The sequence below is a fragment of the Amblyomma maculatum genome, chromosome 8 (assembly GCF_055883805.1).
Source record: "Amblyomma maculatum isolate TAMU_Amacu chromosome 8, ASM5588380v1, whole genome shotgun sequence".
In the NCBI taxonomy this organism is placed as follows: Eukaryota; Metazoa; Arthropoda; class Arachnida; order Ixodida; family Ixodidae; genus Amblyomma; species Amblyomma maculatum.
Window position 1 is genome coordinate 54,390,278 of NC_139351.1, and position 13,113 is coordinate 54,403,390.

General features: G+C 42.6%; 1 protein-coding gene across 1 annotated transcript in view; it reads left to right on the forward strand.

Moving 5' to 3' along the window:
- Positions 1–1,222: 1,222 nt before the first annotated feature.
- Positions 1,223–13,113, forward strand: part of LOC146181180 (uncharacterized) — a 101,115-nt gene continuing 89,224 nt past the window's right edge. Inside the window, exon 1 of the mRNA XM_084575718.1 lies at positions 1,223–1,394. Within this exon, the coding sequence (XP_084431844.1) occupies positions 1,230–1,394 (165 nt within the window). The 5' untranslated portion in view covers positions 1,223–1,229. The remainder of the gene's footprint in view (positions 1,395–13,113) is intronic.

A 13,113-nucleotide genomic window follows, 5' to 3' on the forward strand; every position in this document is an offset into this window, starting at 1 on the left:
ATAGCCACGTTTCGGCTCCCTCCATGTTTTACAACTGGTACTGACTTCCAAGTGCCCTCCTAGGATGTTTATGTGTGAAGACTTGGTAAATTCAATCCGAGCTCGAAAGCTAGATATGATCTTTTGAATCCTAGAAAAAGCAATACATAGCCTTTGAAGCCACGCAAATATTGACGCAGTTTATCATGTCGCTCTTATATTGATTTGAAGCATGCTTTCTAAGAAGTCGCGATTCAACCAGCGCCTTTTAAAAATGAAGAGTTTCATTGATTACTCAGCAAGTGCCCACACATGTTGCACCGAGTAATTGAATTAGGGAATTCGTCAGCTGTCATGAGAATTTGAGAAAAAAAAATACTCGTAAGTGATGCCCATAACCACTTACAACGAGAAGAAAATACAGTGCTTAAGAAGATAAACGCTCTTAAAGCGACCGTTCAAAGAGCGCAACCGTTCCCTCAAACAGCGCTCCTCAAGGCATGCGGCACTGGGTACAAGAGAAAAGTGTGCAGTGAGAGAGAAAGGCAGAAATTTACCGCCGCCAGCACGCTTTCTACGGACAATGAAGCGTAGATTTTGACGATTGTTAGCGCCATTCAGCGCTGGCCGTTATGACCGACATGATGCTAAATAGCTGCAGGGCCGTCGCACTAATTGGCGACCAGAAAAGCAATGTGCAGTATGATCGTGGACACAATCACCAGCCCTGAGGTCAGCAGAGTTGTTTCCAGGACACGGGCTGGAGCCTCTGCGATAAGCACGCTGGCGCTGACATAACGTTGCTGAAAACTGTTTCCATTTTATGCCCTAGTAAGAAAATTCAAGTTCCCAGCCGAGCCTGTTCTTCGTTGAACTGGGCCAAAGTCTTACCAATACAGTGGCCGGTATATTAGCCTTCCGACGGCTTTTGAGATCTATATTAGTTTTGACTTCCTCTTACTACCAACTACAGACGCCTTCCACAAAAATCATGCATGCCATAGAGTGAACAGCTATCACGGGTACGGGCCAAACAAAAGGTATTGAAGGACTCGGGTCAAACGGAAACTTAGCATTGTTCGCTATTTCGAAAATCCCGCCTGTCTTTAGTCCGAGGTGCGCGCGCCGTTGTCGCTGCCCTCTCGCGCCAGATCGAAGGGAAGGAGCTCCGGGTTCATGCACCGGGTGCCGGTCGAACGCGCAGTACTAGTGCGCCGCTGTCTGCGGCCTGGCCCGGGTGTGTGGTCGCCATGCTCTCGGCCTTTCGAAGCGCCTGCCTGGACGGTGGTACGGCGGAGCCCCTGCGCTTCCGAAGCCGCAAGGCGTCTCGTCCCCACGTGACCGCCTCGCCGGTGTTGGTCGAGTTCGGCAAGCTTGCCTCTGCAGGCCAGCGTCGCCGGAAGCAAACCGCCACGGTGAGTTTTAGGGTGCCACGTTCCACATCGCTGTACACGCTAGTTTCAATTCCACGCTGGCCGTGTCGGTGTTCCAGCGGTTGCTGCGTCGCCTAGCACCACGGCATGCGCCTCACTTTTTTTTTGGTTATGAATGGCTGCAGGTTTCGTTAGCTGCCGAACAGCATTCCCGGCCTGCTGACTTAAGATTTTCGTAGAGGTACAGACTTGTGGTAGGCGTGGCGAGTGGCTGTTTGAACCGTGCGAATAGGCAAAGAAACTTTTGCGATTACTATAGAATAATTGGCTTCATTTCTGTTATTCGCATGAAACACAACTTAGTTTTAAGTCTTGTCCCTGTAGGCACGTGCCCGCCACAATAAGAGATCAAGACACTACAAAGTGAGACTTTTTATTGAGGCATTCAGGCTGTTATGAAAAAGACTGAGCGAAAGCAATTTTTATTTTTACAACTAAAGTATGCACGATCCTATCAGCGAAAAGGGTTGAAATCGCGACTAATTGGTGCGAATCCTCGCAATGATCATGAGCCATAACCGACTATACAAATTAGTATTTTCTGTTCTTTTTTGTTCCTGTCACAAACACCATAGCGGAAGTTACAGTAGAGCTCCCGCGCACTTTGATCATTCCATGCATTTCTAAACCTCCTTCACGCTAGCATAAATCATTGAAAAGCCTTAGTTTGCAGCTTAAACCATTGCGAGGGAAAGTTTGGTTTAGTTTGGTTTGTTATTGGGACTTTACGCCCCAAAGCGACTGCGTCATATCATGATTAAATTCCGCCCGGCGTAACAAGGTTAGAAATGAACATTTTTGCATACGTAAAGTTTTTGCAATTCTGCAATCGTGTTTCGAATTCCGAGAATTGAAAGCCGTGGTAGGCATTCCGCTTAAACGTATACGCTATTTTCATTCCGTGTAGCCTTTTTAGATAATACATTTATATTTTCAATTTCAGCGCTGTGATTTACCTTTGGAGTCAGTCTGTATAAATAACCTTTTTACGCAACCTCCAGCGCTCCTCAGTCTGCGGGAGCGCACTTCGATAAGAACGGAGGCCACCCGTGAAAGCAACAAACCATGGATGGCAAACAGGTGCCGAGAAAACATTCAGAGCAATTCTTCTCTTCCTTTATTGAAGATAACTTCTATGCGGAAAGGTATCAACGTGATTTAAAATGGAGAAGTATAGTACGAGAATTTACACTTATTCGAGCTTATGTTCAAGAGCGTGTTTTTTGGCTTCTTGAATTTAAGAGACAGAACTTTATCGAGTACTTGTACTGCGTGGACGCGTTCATTTCCTGTGTTATAAAATCTGCAGAAGGACTATCACGAATTATTCTTGCCTTTTTTTTTTTTGTAAACTCGCGTTTGAAACTTAAAATCGTAGTGCCTTGTTCGTTCTTTGACTGGGTATAGCAATAATTAGTGGCGTAAATGAAAAGGTAAAAAGGAGGGTACGGGTTGATAGCCAGCATGCAAGTCATATTCCGTTCGTTTGAAACAGAACAGAACTTTCCCGTGCCTAAGATGCAGCTTAAAAAGTTTAGCTTTCATTCCATGAGTGCACTGATGACTCATTCGAAATATTCTTTTAAATTTGTTCTTCTTGTGATTGGGAATGCCGACATGCGACATGCTTTCAAAGGTCCATTCATGGGGGTTGAAACTCAATTAATATAACGCATCCTGACTCGAGTGGAACTTCCATACTCAAAACGCGCGTATACCACATTTTCAAGTCAACGATGGTGTGGAAGTACAGAGTTTACCACTCGCGATAGCAATATCCCTGAATCATGTCAATATTAGCCCAATTTTTGGTGTGAGGTGTTCTGTCATTCTTACCACAACTTCTAACCCCTAGTAGCTGTCAATGTTCATTCAGTTTTTAAACACAAATTTAACAAAGATAAGAATGTAATAGGCGCCTAAAAACGAATACGTTTCAAATCCTGATCTGAACTTAACCCATGTTCTTTATAGCGCACATTGCGAAAGGAGTTGCAAATGGCACACGACACTATGTTGGTTCGAAGGTAATGAAAGCTATTTTAGGACCTCGAACTATGTGGAAATGTATACCTGGCTGACAAGCTGTCACCTTAGGCAAATTATGCTTAGAAAAATTGCACAAATTTCGGGAAACTCCTCAAGAATATAGCCTTCAAAATAATTCATAACTGCACCATAACAAACCAAATATTGGAAGCATAGCTCCTGAATTCATTGCAGATATTTGTTGTTTATTTGAAATAACGCGGACCACTAGTTTTATGTAGTAGTATTTTTGACCGCAGAATCTATTCAGTAAAAAGCTGTGGCTACGCAATAGAAAATTATGCAATTTGAATTAGTATGAGCGCAATAAAATGTACCATTTCCCAGTCCCCGAGCAAGTGTTTCCAAAATGCTCCCCAATTTTTTTCTATGTCATCTGTAAACACTCAGAAAAAAACTTGAAAGAAACCCATTTCTGCTAACCGAAAGCATACACCATTTTTGTAATCATGAACATAAACTTACAACATCGTTCATTTGAATCACATTAAAAATGTTTGTTTGGCATCTCAGGTGTTCTACTTCCTGCAATTGCAATCTGCGAATCCAGTTTATGTAAGTGCAGGGTTGGGAATTAAGACTACAGCGCAGTCGTAATATCCGTTCACTCCCAGCCTAAGAAACCTGCAGCTGTATACGTTTTTTTAAATAGAGAATAACTTTAATTTCCTAAATGTATCTTTGTACACAACAGATTTACAGAAATCTTGGAAAGCACATGAGCTCGACCGGATTTGCTGGTAACGTATATTCATTGAGATAATTACATACTATTAAAATTTACAGCATCGTTGCACCTCTAATCCTTACGTAATGTTTCGATAATTATGTAATCATCCAAACTCTGTGTTTACGCCAGACCTATCACTATTTGGATGCTCAGAGGCTACATATAGTTTTATATTCAATGGTGCAAGAATTAGTCGCCTGGCTTGCGTACGGTACTGCATGATTGATTTTTTTGTGCCTGTGTTTTATGCGCCCCTTCCTCTTGCCACCAAATCTGCACTGTGTTATTTTTATTCATCAATAACTGCCCAAGTTCTGCTTCTTTTTCCTTATGATAAATGGCTGATGGGAAATCATTTTCGCGACTCATGCCTAGTTGAGGGAATTTTCTCAGCAGCATCTGTCCTCAGCACGCAATATGCACGGAACGTTCTGGATTGCGAAAGCGGCCAGTCTCTGGCATTCATCCCCAGAAGCACAAGGAGTAATTTGTTTCGGGGCATTAGTTCGCTTTAGCGGAGGTTCTCGGAGCAAAGGTCGCAATTTCTGTTTCGGCAATTTCTTCCTAGAAACTCATCAGAGCTAATTTTGTGCTTTCCGTCGGCAGTGAGTGCTTAATTGCTCTATGCTTGGAGTACTAGGTACAGAATCATTACTTGACGAGTACAATTCATCTACCAATGCTCTTGATAGGAAATGGAACCAGACCCACGGAGCGCACAGGAGGGAGAATGAGAGCCAATTGAAAGCGGATCTTGTAGGACTAACTGCGAGAGGCGGAATGTGGTGCCTTACACGTGAAATCATTAGGCAGAGGAAAAAACAGAAGCATGAGTGACAAATGACAATCTGTTGGTTATTTCTCAATATTTATGTGCGGATCTGTGCTAGCATAAGTACTCATAATGAAATGTGGCGAACACACCACACTGAAAATTACAGCTGGAGCACTGTTATTCAAATTATTGAAGTCAGTAAGCAAATGTTGGCTCAAAAATCAGAAAATGAATTCGTAGGTAGCATTACTTATAATAATTAAACACTTCTGAAACGCTTAAACACCTTCTATACTATTGCATGTAATGTTTCTATGGCGACTGTATGCCCTGCTAAGAGGTATATTTGCGCATTTATTTACTTTCACAACAGCTGTAAGCCAATAAAAAAAATTACCATCAAACTTTATTAACTTGTCCCCAACGATCTAACGAACCCTTTTTTGTTAGTTCCCATATATACAGTAATCCGTTAATTATGCTGGCAAATTTTGTGACTTCTTGGCTTCTCCTGTAAGAACTAATTAACGTTCGCATGTTCCACCTGAAACCCAAACTTCCGCAAAGCATGGGCACAACATGTATACTATATAGGTTTGCGCAGATATACACAAGCAAAACGGTCTGCGCTCATCGGAAGAGATGTATTCTGATCGCTAAAGAAAAAGTTGTTCTGCAGAAGTTACTCGAAACCAGACAATGGCGCAAAATGTACACCCATATTTCCCCTAAAATAAATGTTCTACTCGGTTGACACGGCAACTAAGTCGAGATATATCGCATATATTTTAATTTTGATATACACTCGCTGTATCGAGGTGACACGTTGACAGGTATTCAGGTCACAAGAATTCTTATATATAGAAAAACTTCCTGAAATAGCTACTGTAGTTAGCCTGCACTTACTTAGAGACCCCTAATAAGTTGCTGTGCCATAAATACGAAAATAAAATTTCAAAAAGAGCCCATTAAATGAATTTGCGTGTGTTGCGCAACACCTCACAACTGAGGATAATTACAAACATTTGACACAACTTAACTCATAGGCCTATCGGCATAATTTTTAAGTAAAAGAAGAAGTGAACAAATGTTGCATAGGAAGCCATTTTAGTTCAATGTAAACTAACGGCTGGTTTTGTGTTTGATGCTGGAGTTGGTCATCGAAATTACATCTTGAATAAATAACTTTCTGAGAAGAACATGAGAACAGATTAAGGACCCTAAAGCAGCGCAGAAGGTTAATTAATTGCAGTGTCGTGCCTGAACTTCGCCAAAGTAATAAAGAATAAAATCGATTATTTTGCACATGCTGAAAGATCGCCACTTTACTGACAGACAAACCTGAGATAAAAAAAAAAAAAAAACAAGGAACAAACATGTGCAGTAAATTTCGTAGTGTCACCGATTACAATGCAGTTAGGAGAACGGGAAGCCGGCTGCCTCCTTCGGCGGAAATTAAAACCCGTCTCTGAACTAAGATTGCAAAATGGCCAAGGAGAAGGATTAACGTTTATTTGGTCAGGGCGTGGTGACGTCATGAGTTCAGAAGACGTGTGGCCCTTGGTCTGCTCACAGTTCATAGGCTAAAAGCTAAACAGAAAAAGTTTTCAGCCCCACTGTCTCGATTGCGCAGTTCGTCCCTATTTAGGTGGTCAGTAAGAATGGCCGTCTAGATTTCCTGATAGCATTACGCGAGCTGCGCGTTGGAGGCCCTGGCCGTCCCACACTGCGTAGAGGTAGTTGGCGACGTTGCGACAGCCTCTTCTGGGGAAGAAATGGTGTTATGATAGGAAATTCTTCTTGCAATAGAGCATGCGAGAGAAGGTTAAAAAAACGAAGAATATGAGAAAAATGTTCTTTATGAGGCATTGGGGTCAAACATCGGCAGGAACATCGGCAGAATTGAGTACCAGAAAAAAATGCCGCTCAAGTTACTGTACATGACTTTCCCCTGCCCTATTACGAACAATAAATCATTGGTTTGAAGCATGTCTTGAAATTTCAGGCATTTTATTTTGCTTAATAAATTTTATTTCCGCATATGTTTTTGCTAGTTGATTTTCATCCTCTGAAAAACGAAAATATAGGCGCTATGTGGTTGATTTTGTAGCCGTTCTTTGCATATATTGCACATGCTTTAACCGCTGCTACAATTCCCACAGTTCTTTTATTTACTTTTAAGTTTGTGTTATAAGAAAGAATGGGAAGCTGTAGAGTTATTAATATCGTTATGCGAAATACATTCTCTCGGAGCTTTACGTCAGATGGCGAAACGATTACATATTTCTTGTCCCGATATCCGATAGTTATTTCAGTGTCTTGTACCTTACTGCCATATACCCACAAACATCTGCTTCTGGGTTCAGGCTCTATATACTCCAAATTGTCATTCTCAACCATATTCATATTCATTCCACACACATATTGACTGCAGTTCTCTATGCTTTTAGTTTCAATAAAGGACCAGATAAAATCTCAAAACTTTATCACGAACCACTTCTTTTGAGTCATATCGTTAACTCTTCAGCCTTCAACTTCCGGTAGCACACAACCTGGAAAAAGTGGAAGAAGAAAACTTTCAAAGTTTTCTTTACTCATGATGGCTGGAAAGGGAAAGTGGCGCTTCGGGTTTCCCATTCCCACGCGCTTTTCTATCGAAAAATGCTTCCTCAAGAAATCCGGGTGATTCTCATTTAGAGTGTAGCTCTGCTGTCGTAAAATTATTGCCTCTATAAATTTCTTTATCCGGTTGTTATTAGGGAGACTGTAGTGCAGTTATTAAATTTTTTTTATCACGTTTTCAAGATCCAAGCAATGCTAGCTGCCTTTCGAGCTCTCAAACGTTTTGGGTATTCAAGGTTTAGGAGTTTATTGCGACAGTTTGCTCCAAGGCCATGTCCATGTTATGCAAGGGTGATATACGGTGGGTGTAAGATTTTACTCTACCTGGGCTTCCTAGGCTCAGCTGGCTAGGTTTTCAGGCTCTGGAACCACGTCGGGCACTTCTGGATGTTTGCAACGTTCGCTAACAAAAATTCTTACATCAAACACAAAATGAAGTTTTGATCGCGTTGCATGACACGGCTTGCATTCCCGCGATTGAAGCCCTCTGCGTTGAAGACTGAAAAATATTTTTTACTTTTTAGTTTTGACAATTCATACATAAAAGTCAATATATTCATAAGAGGGCAGATATTTGGGCCAGATTAGTAAAAACGATAACATTTAGCTGCTGCAATATTGAAATTCCCGGACTAAATAGAATTTCTCCTTGCAACTGCATTTATACGTCCGTCATGCCCAGCGTTATCTTCCGACATCGATAGGGAATTTGTAGTGGCAGTTTTTGTGTACGCTCGCATGTGAATAGTACTGCTTCACAATACCGCAGGAAAGACATTTTCTTATAGGATTATGAAAGAAATTTTCACGTGTCAATGGTCTGACACGCAAAATATCACCAAATATACCGTCACCGAAACCCTAGCTTTACATGCGGAGCAGCTTAATTTGGTCCTCGAGCTGCATTCGGAAAATTAAAAATATTTTCATGCCGTTACAATTATTTACTGAACACGTTCATTTATTCGTGTGCATTAATGCCGTTCTTGCCCAGTCTGAAAGAAAAGTCCGATTTCTTGCTTTACGAGCGAAGTAAGACTAGTTATTTTCATCGGATCAGAGGCCACACTCGTTCTGTAAATACTTGCATGTTTTTCACTTAACCACGCATTAACTACATTGAGATGTGACGATCGGTTTATCCGACACACTAAGGATACAATTGTTAGCTTTTTGAACCTGTGGTGTTATGGGAAATGGGGTATCTTAAAAGCTCTTGCTCACGACTCGAAAGACATACTATAAGAGACCCGAAATCACCTCTATGCCGCCTTTTTCTAAATATGCAACACGATTCAGAGACAGAAAATTTTGTATTAAAGAAGATACATACAAATTGCTTTGACTTATAATGCACAATGCGAAATCACTGCCATAAATGATACCTTATTCTTCTCTGTATAGAGTTGAAGGGGGGGGGGGGGATCCGCTACCATGGAACTTAATTCCCATTTAAATAGAAACATAAGTCGAATAAGAGATGACATCCATTTATACAAGTACGTATGATAACTCAATATCTTCAATGGCTCGCATAGCAAAAATATAGAAACTAAATTTTCAGTCGAAAATATGTGTAAACAGCTGGGCTAGTGCTCACACAGCACAATTGCCTTGCCTTTTTTTTTTTTTTGGCGCCAACGAAAGGATCTCGTGGCCTCATTTTCTAAGCCTGGGAAATTGCTTTGCCGATTTCCTATATGCCAACCATTCTTTTGAGCGAGAATCAAATTGCTTAGAGGGGGGAGAGGGTAAAAGGGGCGTGGTTGCTTTCACGGCTCTACTCGAGTTTGCTCAAGGTTCCCGCAAACCAGAAGGGGATGGCGCGTCGATTTGCCTTCAGTGGCTGGGAACGTAATGGTTTTCAGTGTTCGATTTCGGAAAGACCGCCTTCCTTCCCCCAGTTTCTCTAGTCTCATTTCCTTTCGAGAGAACGCTATGCATTTTGCAGGCAAAATAAATGAGATTACGCGTTTCAGAACATTTTGTAGGAAAGAAAACGCGAATTAATTTACGGCAGGTGGAAGGGTATTGTATTTATTTGCCCCAAATATACTGAAATTCTAAGAATACTAGGCTTGACAGCAGCGTTAGTTCTTTCACGATTATACTATATATGACGTCATAAAGCGTATAACACGGTTCGTCGGGGAAACCTGCCTGTAAAGAGAAAAATTTATTTGTTTGCGCCTCGAAATAATAACAGTGCTTATCCCTCTAACTAATAAGCTCCACTACTGGACATCACGAATGAAGAGCGCATTAGCAAACCGCATAACTACGCTGGAAACTATACACTGTTAAGTCCCTTAAGGCGCAGAAAGAATCGCTATTTACGTTACAGCATTTGTTTTCTTTTTCTTCTTTAGAGTGTAGCAAGAAGTCGTTCAACGTGCGTATGTCACAACGCAATGCTAGAGGAAACTATTGAGGGTCTCTCATCGCTAAATGTCGCCCCTAGCACCATTTATATCGGTTAGCAAACACCTTTCCACGGTAGTCGCTGCCGTAAGCGACTAGGGGTCAACATCGCTATTTACACATAATGTTCGCAGACGATTTTCGCAGAAACATGATTTTCAGACTCGATGATTAAATTTGCCCTTTTTGTTTTCTATAATATTTACTCAGTGCCTTTGGCTTGTTTTTATCTCATCTCTTACATAGATAAAATGAAAGAGAATCTCGCGTGACGTGTATTTTATCGGTTTCAAATATTTGTAAACAAACTCTGTAACGGTAGTGCGCACAGAAAGTATCGGCGCATCTCTGACTATGGGCAGACTAACGCTTTGTCAGGCATGTGGCATACAGTGTTTTGCCGTTCTTTCTCTGGCAAACTCTATAACGGTAGTGCGCACAGAAAGTATCGGTGCATCTCTGACTATGGGCAGACTAACGCTTTGTCAGGCATGTGACATACAGTGTTTTGCCGTTCTTTCTCTGGCAAACTCTATAACGGTAGTGCGCACAGAAAGTATCGGCGCATCTCTGACTATGGGAAGACTAACGCTTTGTCAGGCATGTGGCATACAGTGTTTTGCCGTTCTTTCTCTGGCAAACTCTATAACGGTAGTGCGCACAGAAAGTATCGGTGCATCTCTGGCTATGGGCAGACTAACGCTTTGTCAGGCATGTGACATACAGTGTTTTGCCGTTCTTTCTCTGGCAGGAATACGGTACCGTTACTAGGGAGTGGAGCATCGGGAGATTTGTTGAAGGACACCAGAGCGGTCGGCCTCCGATAAAAACAACTCTAACTCTTGCCTTCGCAAATCGCTCTGTATATAAACCAGGAGACAGGGAAGCTCCGGTATAATCCAACCGAATCGATACTCATAACTCACGTCACGAGTTCTACCTTGTGGCGCAAAAATAAAAAAACCTGGTGTGCAAGCGTGCGGTCCTATTTACTTTTGTTTTTGTTTTTCACGGCACCCTGCGGCTATCCGCGAACACATCAGGCGCTCCAGATTTATTGTAGCGCTGATAATCTGGTCCTACCACGTGTTTATTGCTCACATTTAGTTTCTCTCCCACCTAACGTGTTTCCTGTTTATCCTCCACAACCAACGCATGCATCGATATCTCGGTTATTTCCAGCAGCTTTTCGCATTTAATTGAGACTTTCCATTCGCGGTACTATTTCAAACAAAAACAGGTGCTGCAACGGCAAAGCTCGCGTCTGCGCTACGTTAAAGAAGGAAAAGGTTAGATTACTCACTAGGTTAGATTACTACGCGCTAGGTTAGATTACTCATTTTTTTTTTCTCGATCGTCGTGACAGGTATGGGGTTTCCGAGCGATGCTTCTCGTGTGAAGCATCAGTACTCCCGACGTCAGTGGCTTGCCAGACTGAACGCTCTAGTGGCGCGATGCAAGCTACGCGGGCTCTCGCATTAGAGAGAAAAAGGTCAGAAGGGTTTTGAAGCGGGCTGCCATGGAAGGGAACGTTTCCCTAACCAGAGAGTCAGCATTAACGAGTGGCTCTGCAAAGAACAGAAACGAGGCAGGATCCCAGGGCTGACGCGTCTCCATGCGGTACGCGCGGTACAAGCGCGCGTCGGCAGTTAGTGAAAACAACATGCAAGCTGCGGCGCGGCCAGCGGCGCGCAACGTATTTTCGCACTGCTTTATTGACGATACGAGTGAGTCTTCATGCGTGCCCACGATGGAAGCAGAGTGTCATTAGTAACCGTCACATGACCTAACTCTTGACGGAGTTCATTAGAGCATTCTCTAATGAGGCCATGGGCATTTAGGCGAGTGCAAGACCCCGGTGTCTATTATGACTATGTGCTTTAGAGGTCGAGCGCTTACTATACTTCTAAACATAGGTTCTACAGGCGCTTGTTCGCAACATGTTCGTGAAAACTATCCCCCAGAATGCAGACAAGGCAGGCTACGCCTGTCAAACGTTCATTTTTGTGGAGTTCTGTTGAGGAACCAGGTTTATCAGTATTATTCGTCGTTGCCCCGGCTACAGACGAGGCACGTTTATTTTGACTTTTGACCTTTAACGTCGCCCTGTTTGCGTTGTGCTTTCTTTTGAGGTTCGTGAGGGACTCTAATCAATATTGATATTGCAGCCTAGGCCGGTTTGGGTCCTTAGTACTTGCCAATGCTAATGCGACAGGCTGAAAGGAAAGAACCGCTGCCAAGCTGCGATTAGTGTCTGCAAGCTGCTTCTTGCGCTGCACAAAAGAAAGGCGACGGCGACACATTGCGATCAAAAACTGAGAGAAAGATTTCGTAAGGTTGTTTTCATGCCGTATTTAGCGCAGCTACGAAGAAATCACAGGACATATGTAGTATTCTCCAAGCAAGTACTACCAAAGTGGGGCGATCATTTACTTCCTTTGGAGGACACTAGCCCATCCGAAAAATGAGTCGCCAATTTGGTTGTTACGGCACGGATGCGGTACCAAGAACTTGGTGCGCTGTTAATCATGTGGTGACCTGGCACAGTACTGTGAACGAAAGCTTAGTGCGATTTCTCATGTCCATCCTGGTGATCATTCCAATAACCAAAATTTCTGTGCACGTATTGGAATATCGTCATTATGCTAGTTCCAGTGATATTCTGAACATGAAAAATTTTTTATAGCTTTCCTTTGTAGCTATATGGCTGAGCGTGGGGAATGCCAATGAGTAATTAATCCGTATTATAAGAGCTTATAAAGCATTATCACCTCCTTCCGTGATATTAAGTTTGCCTTGGTAGTCCAGTTATTTTGTGCCGATAATTTCACTGCGTACATCGCGATGTTTGCAAATGTTTGCATACTGTAATCAGTGCCGGGACAGCTATAACAGAAAGGTCTCTGTCCCATGTATTTAAATCAGCGCGGGGTCGAAGCACCTTGGATCGGCGCAAACTAAAGTGTGGGCGTGCACATTTCGCGCGGACAATTTGCTGCTATAAAAGATATTGTAACGTAACATTACGCAAAAGGCAGTCTGGCACCGAGGAACACCGACAACCAGTTAGGTCAGCACGAGACGGAGCAGTCCCACTTCGTCGT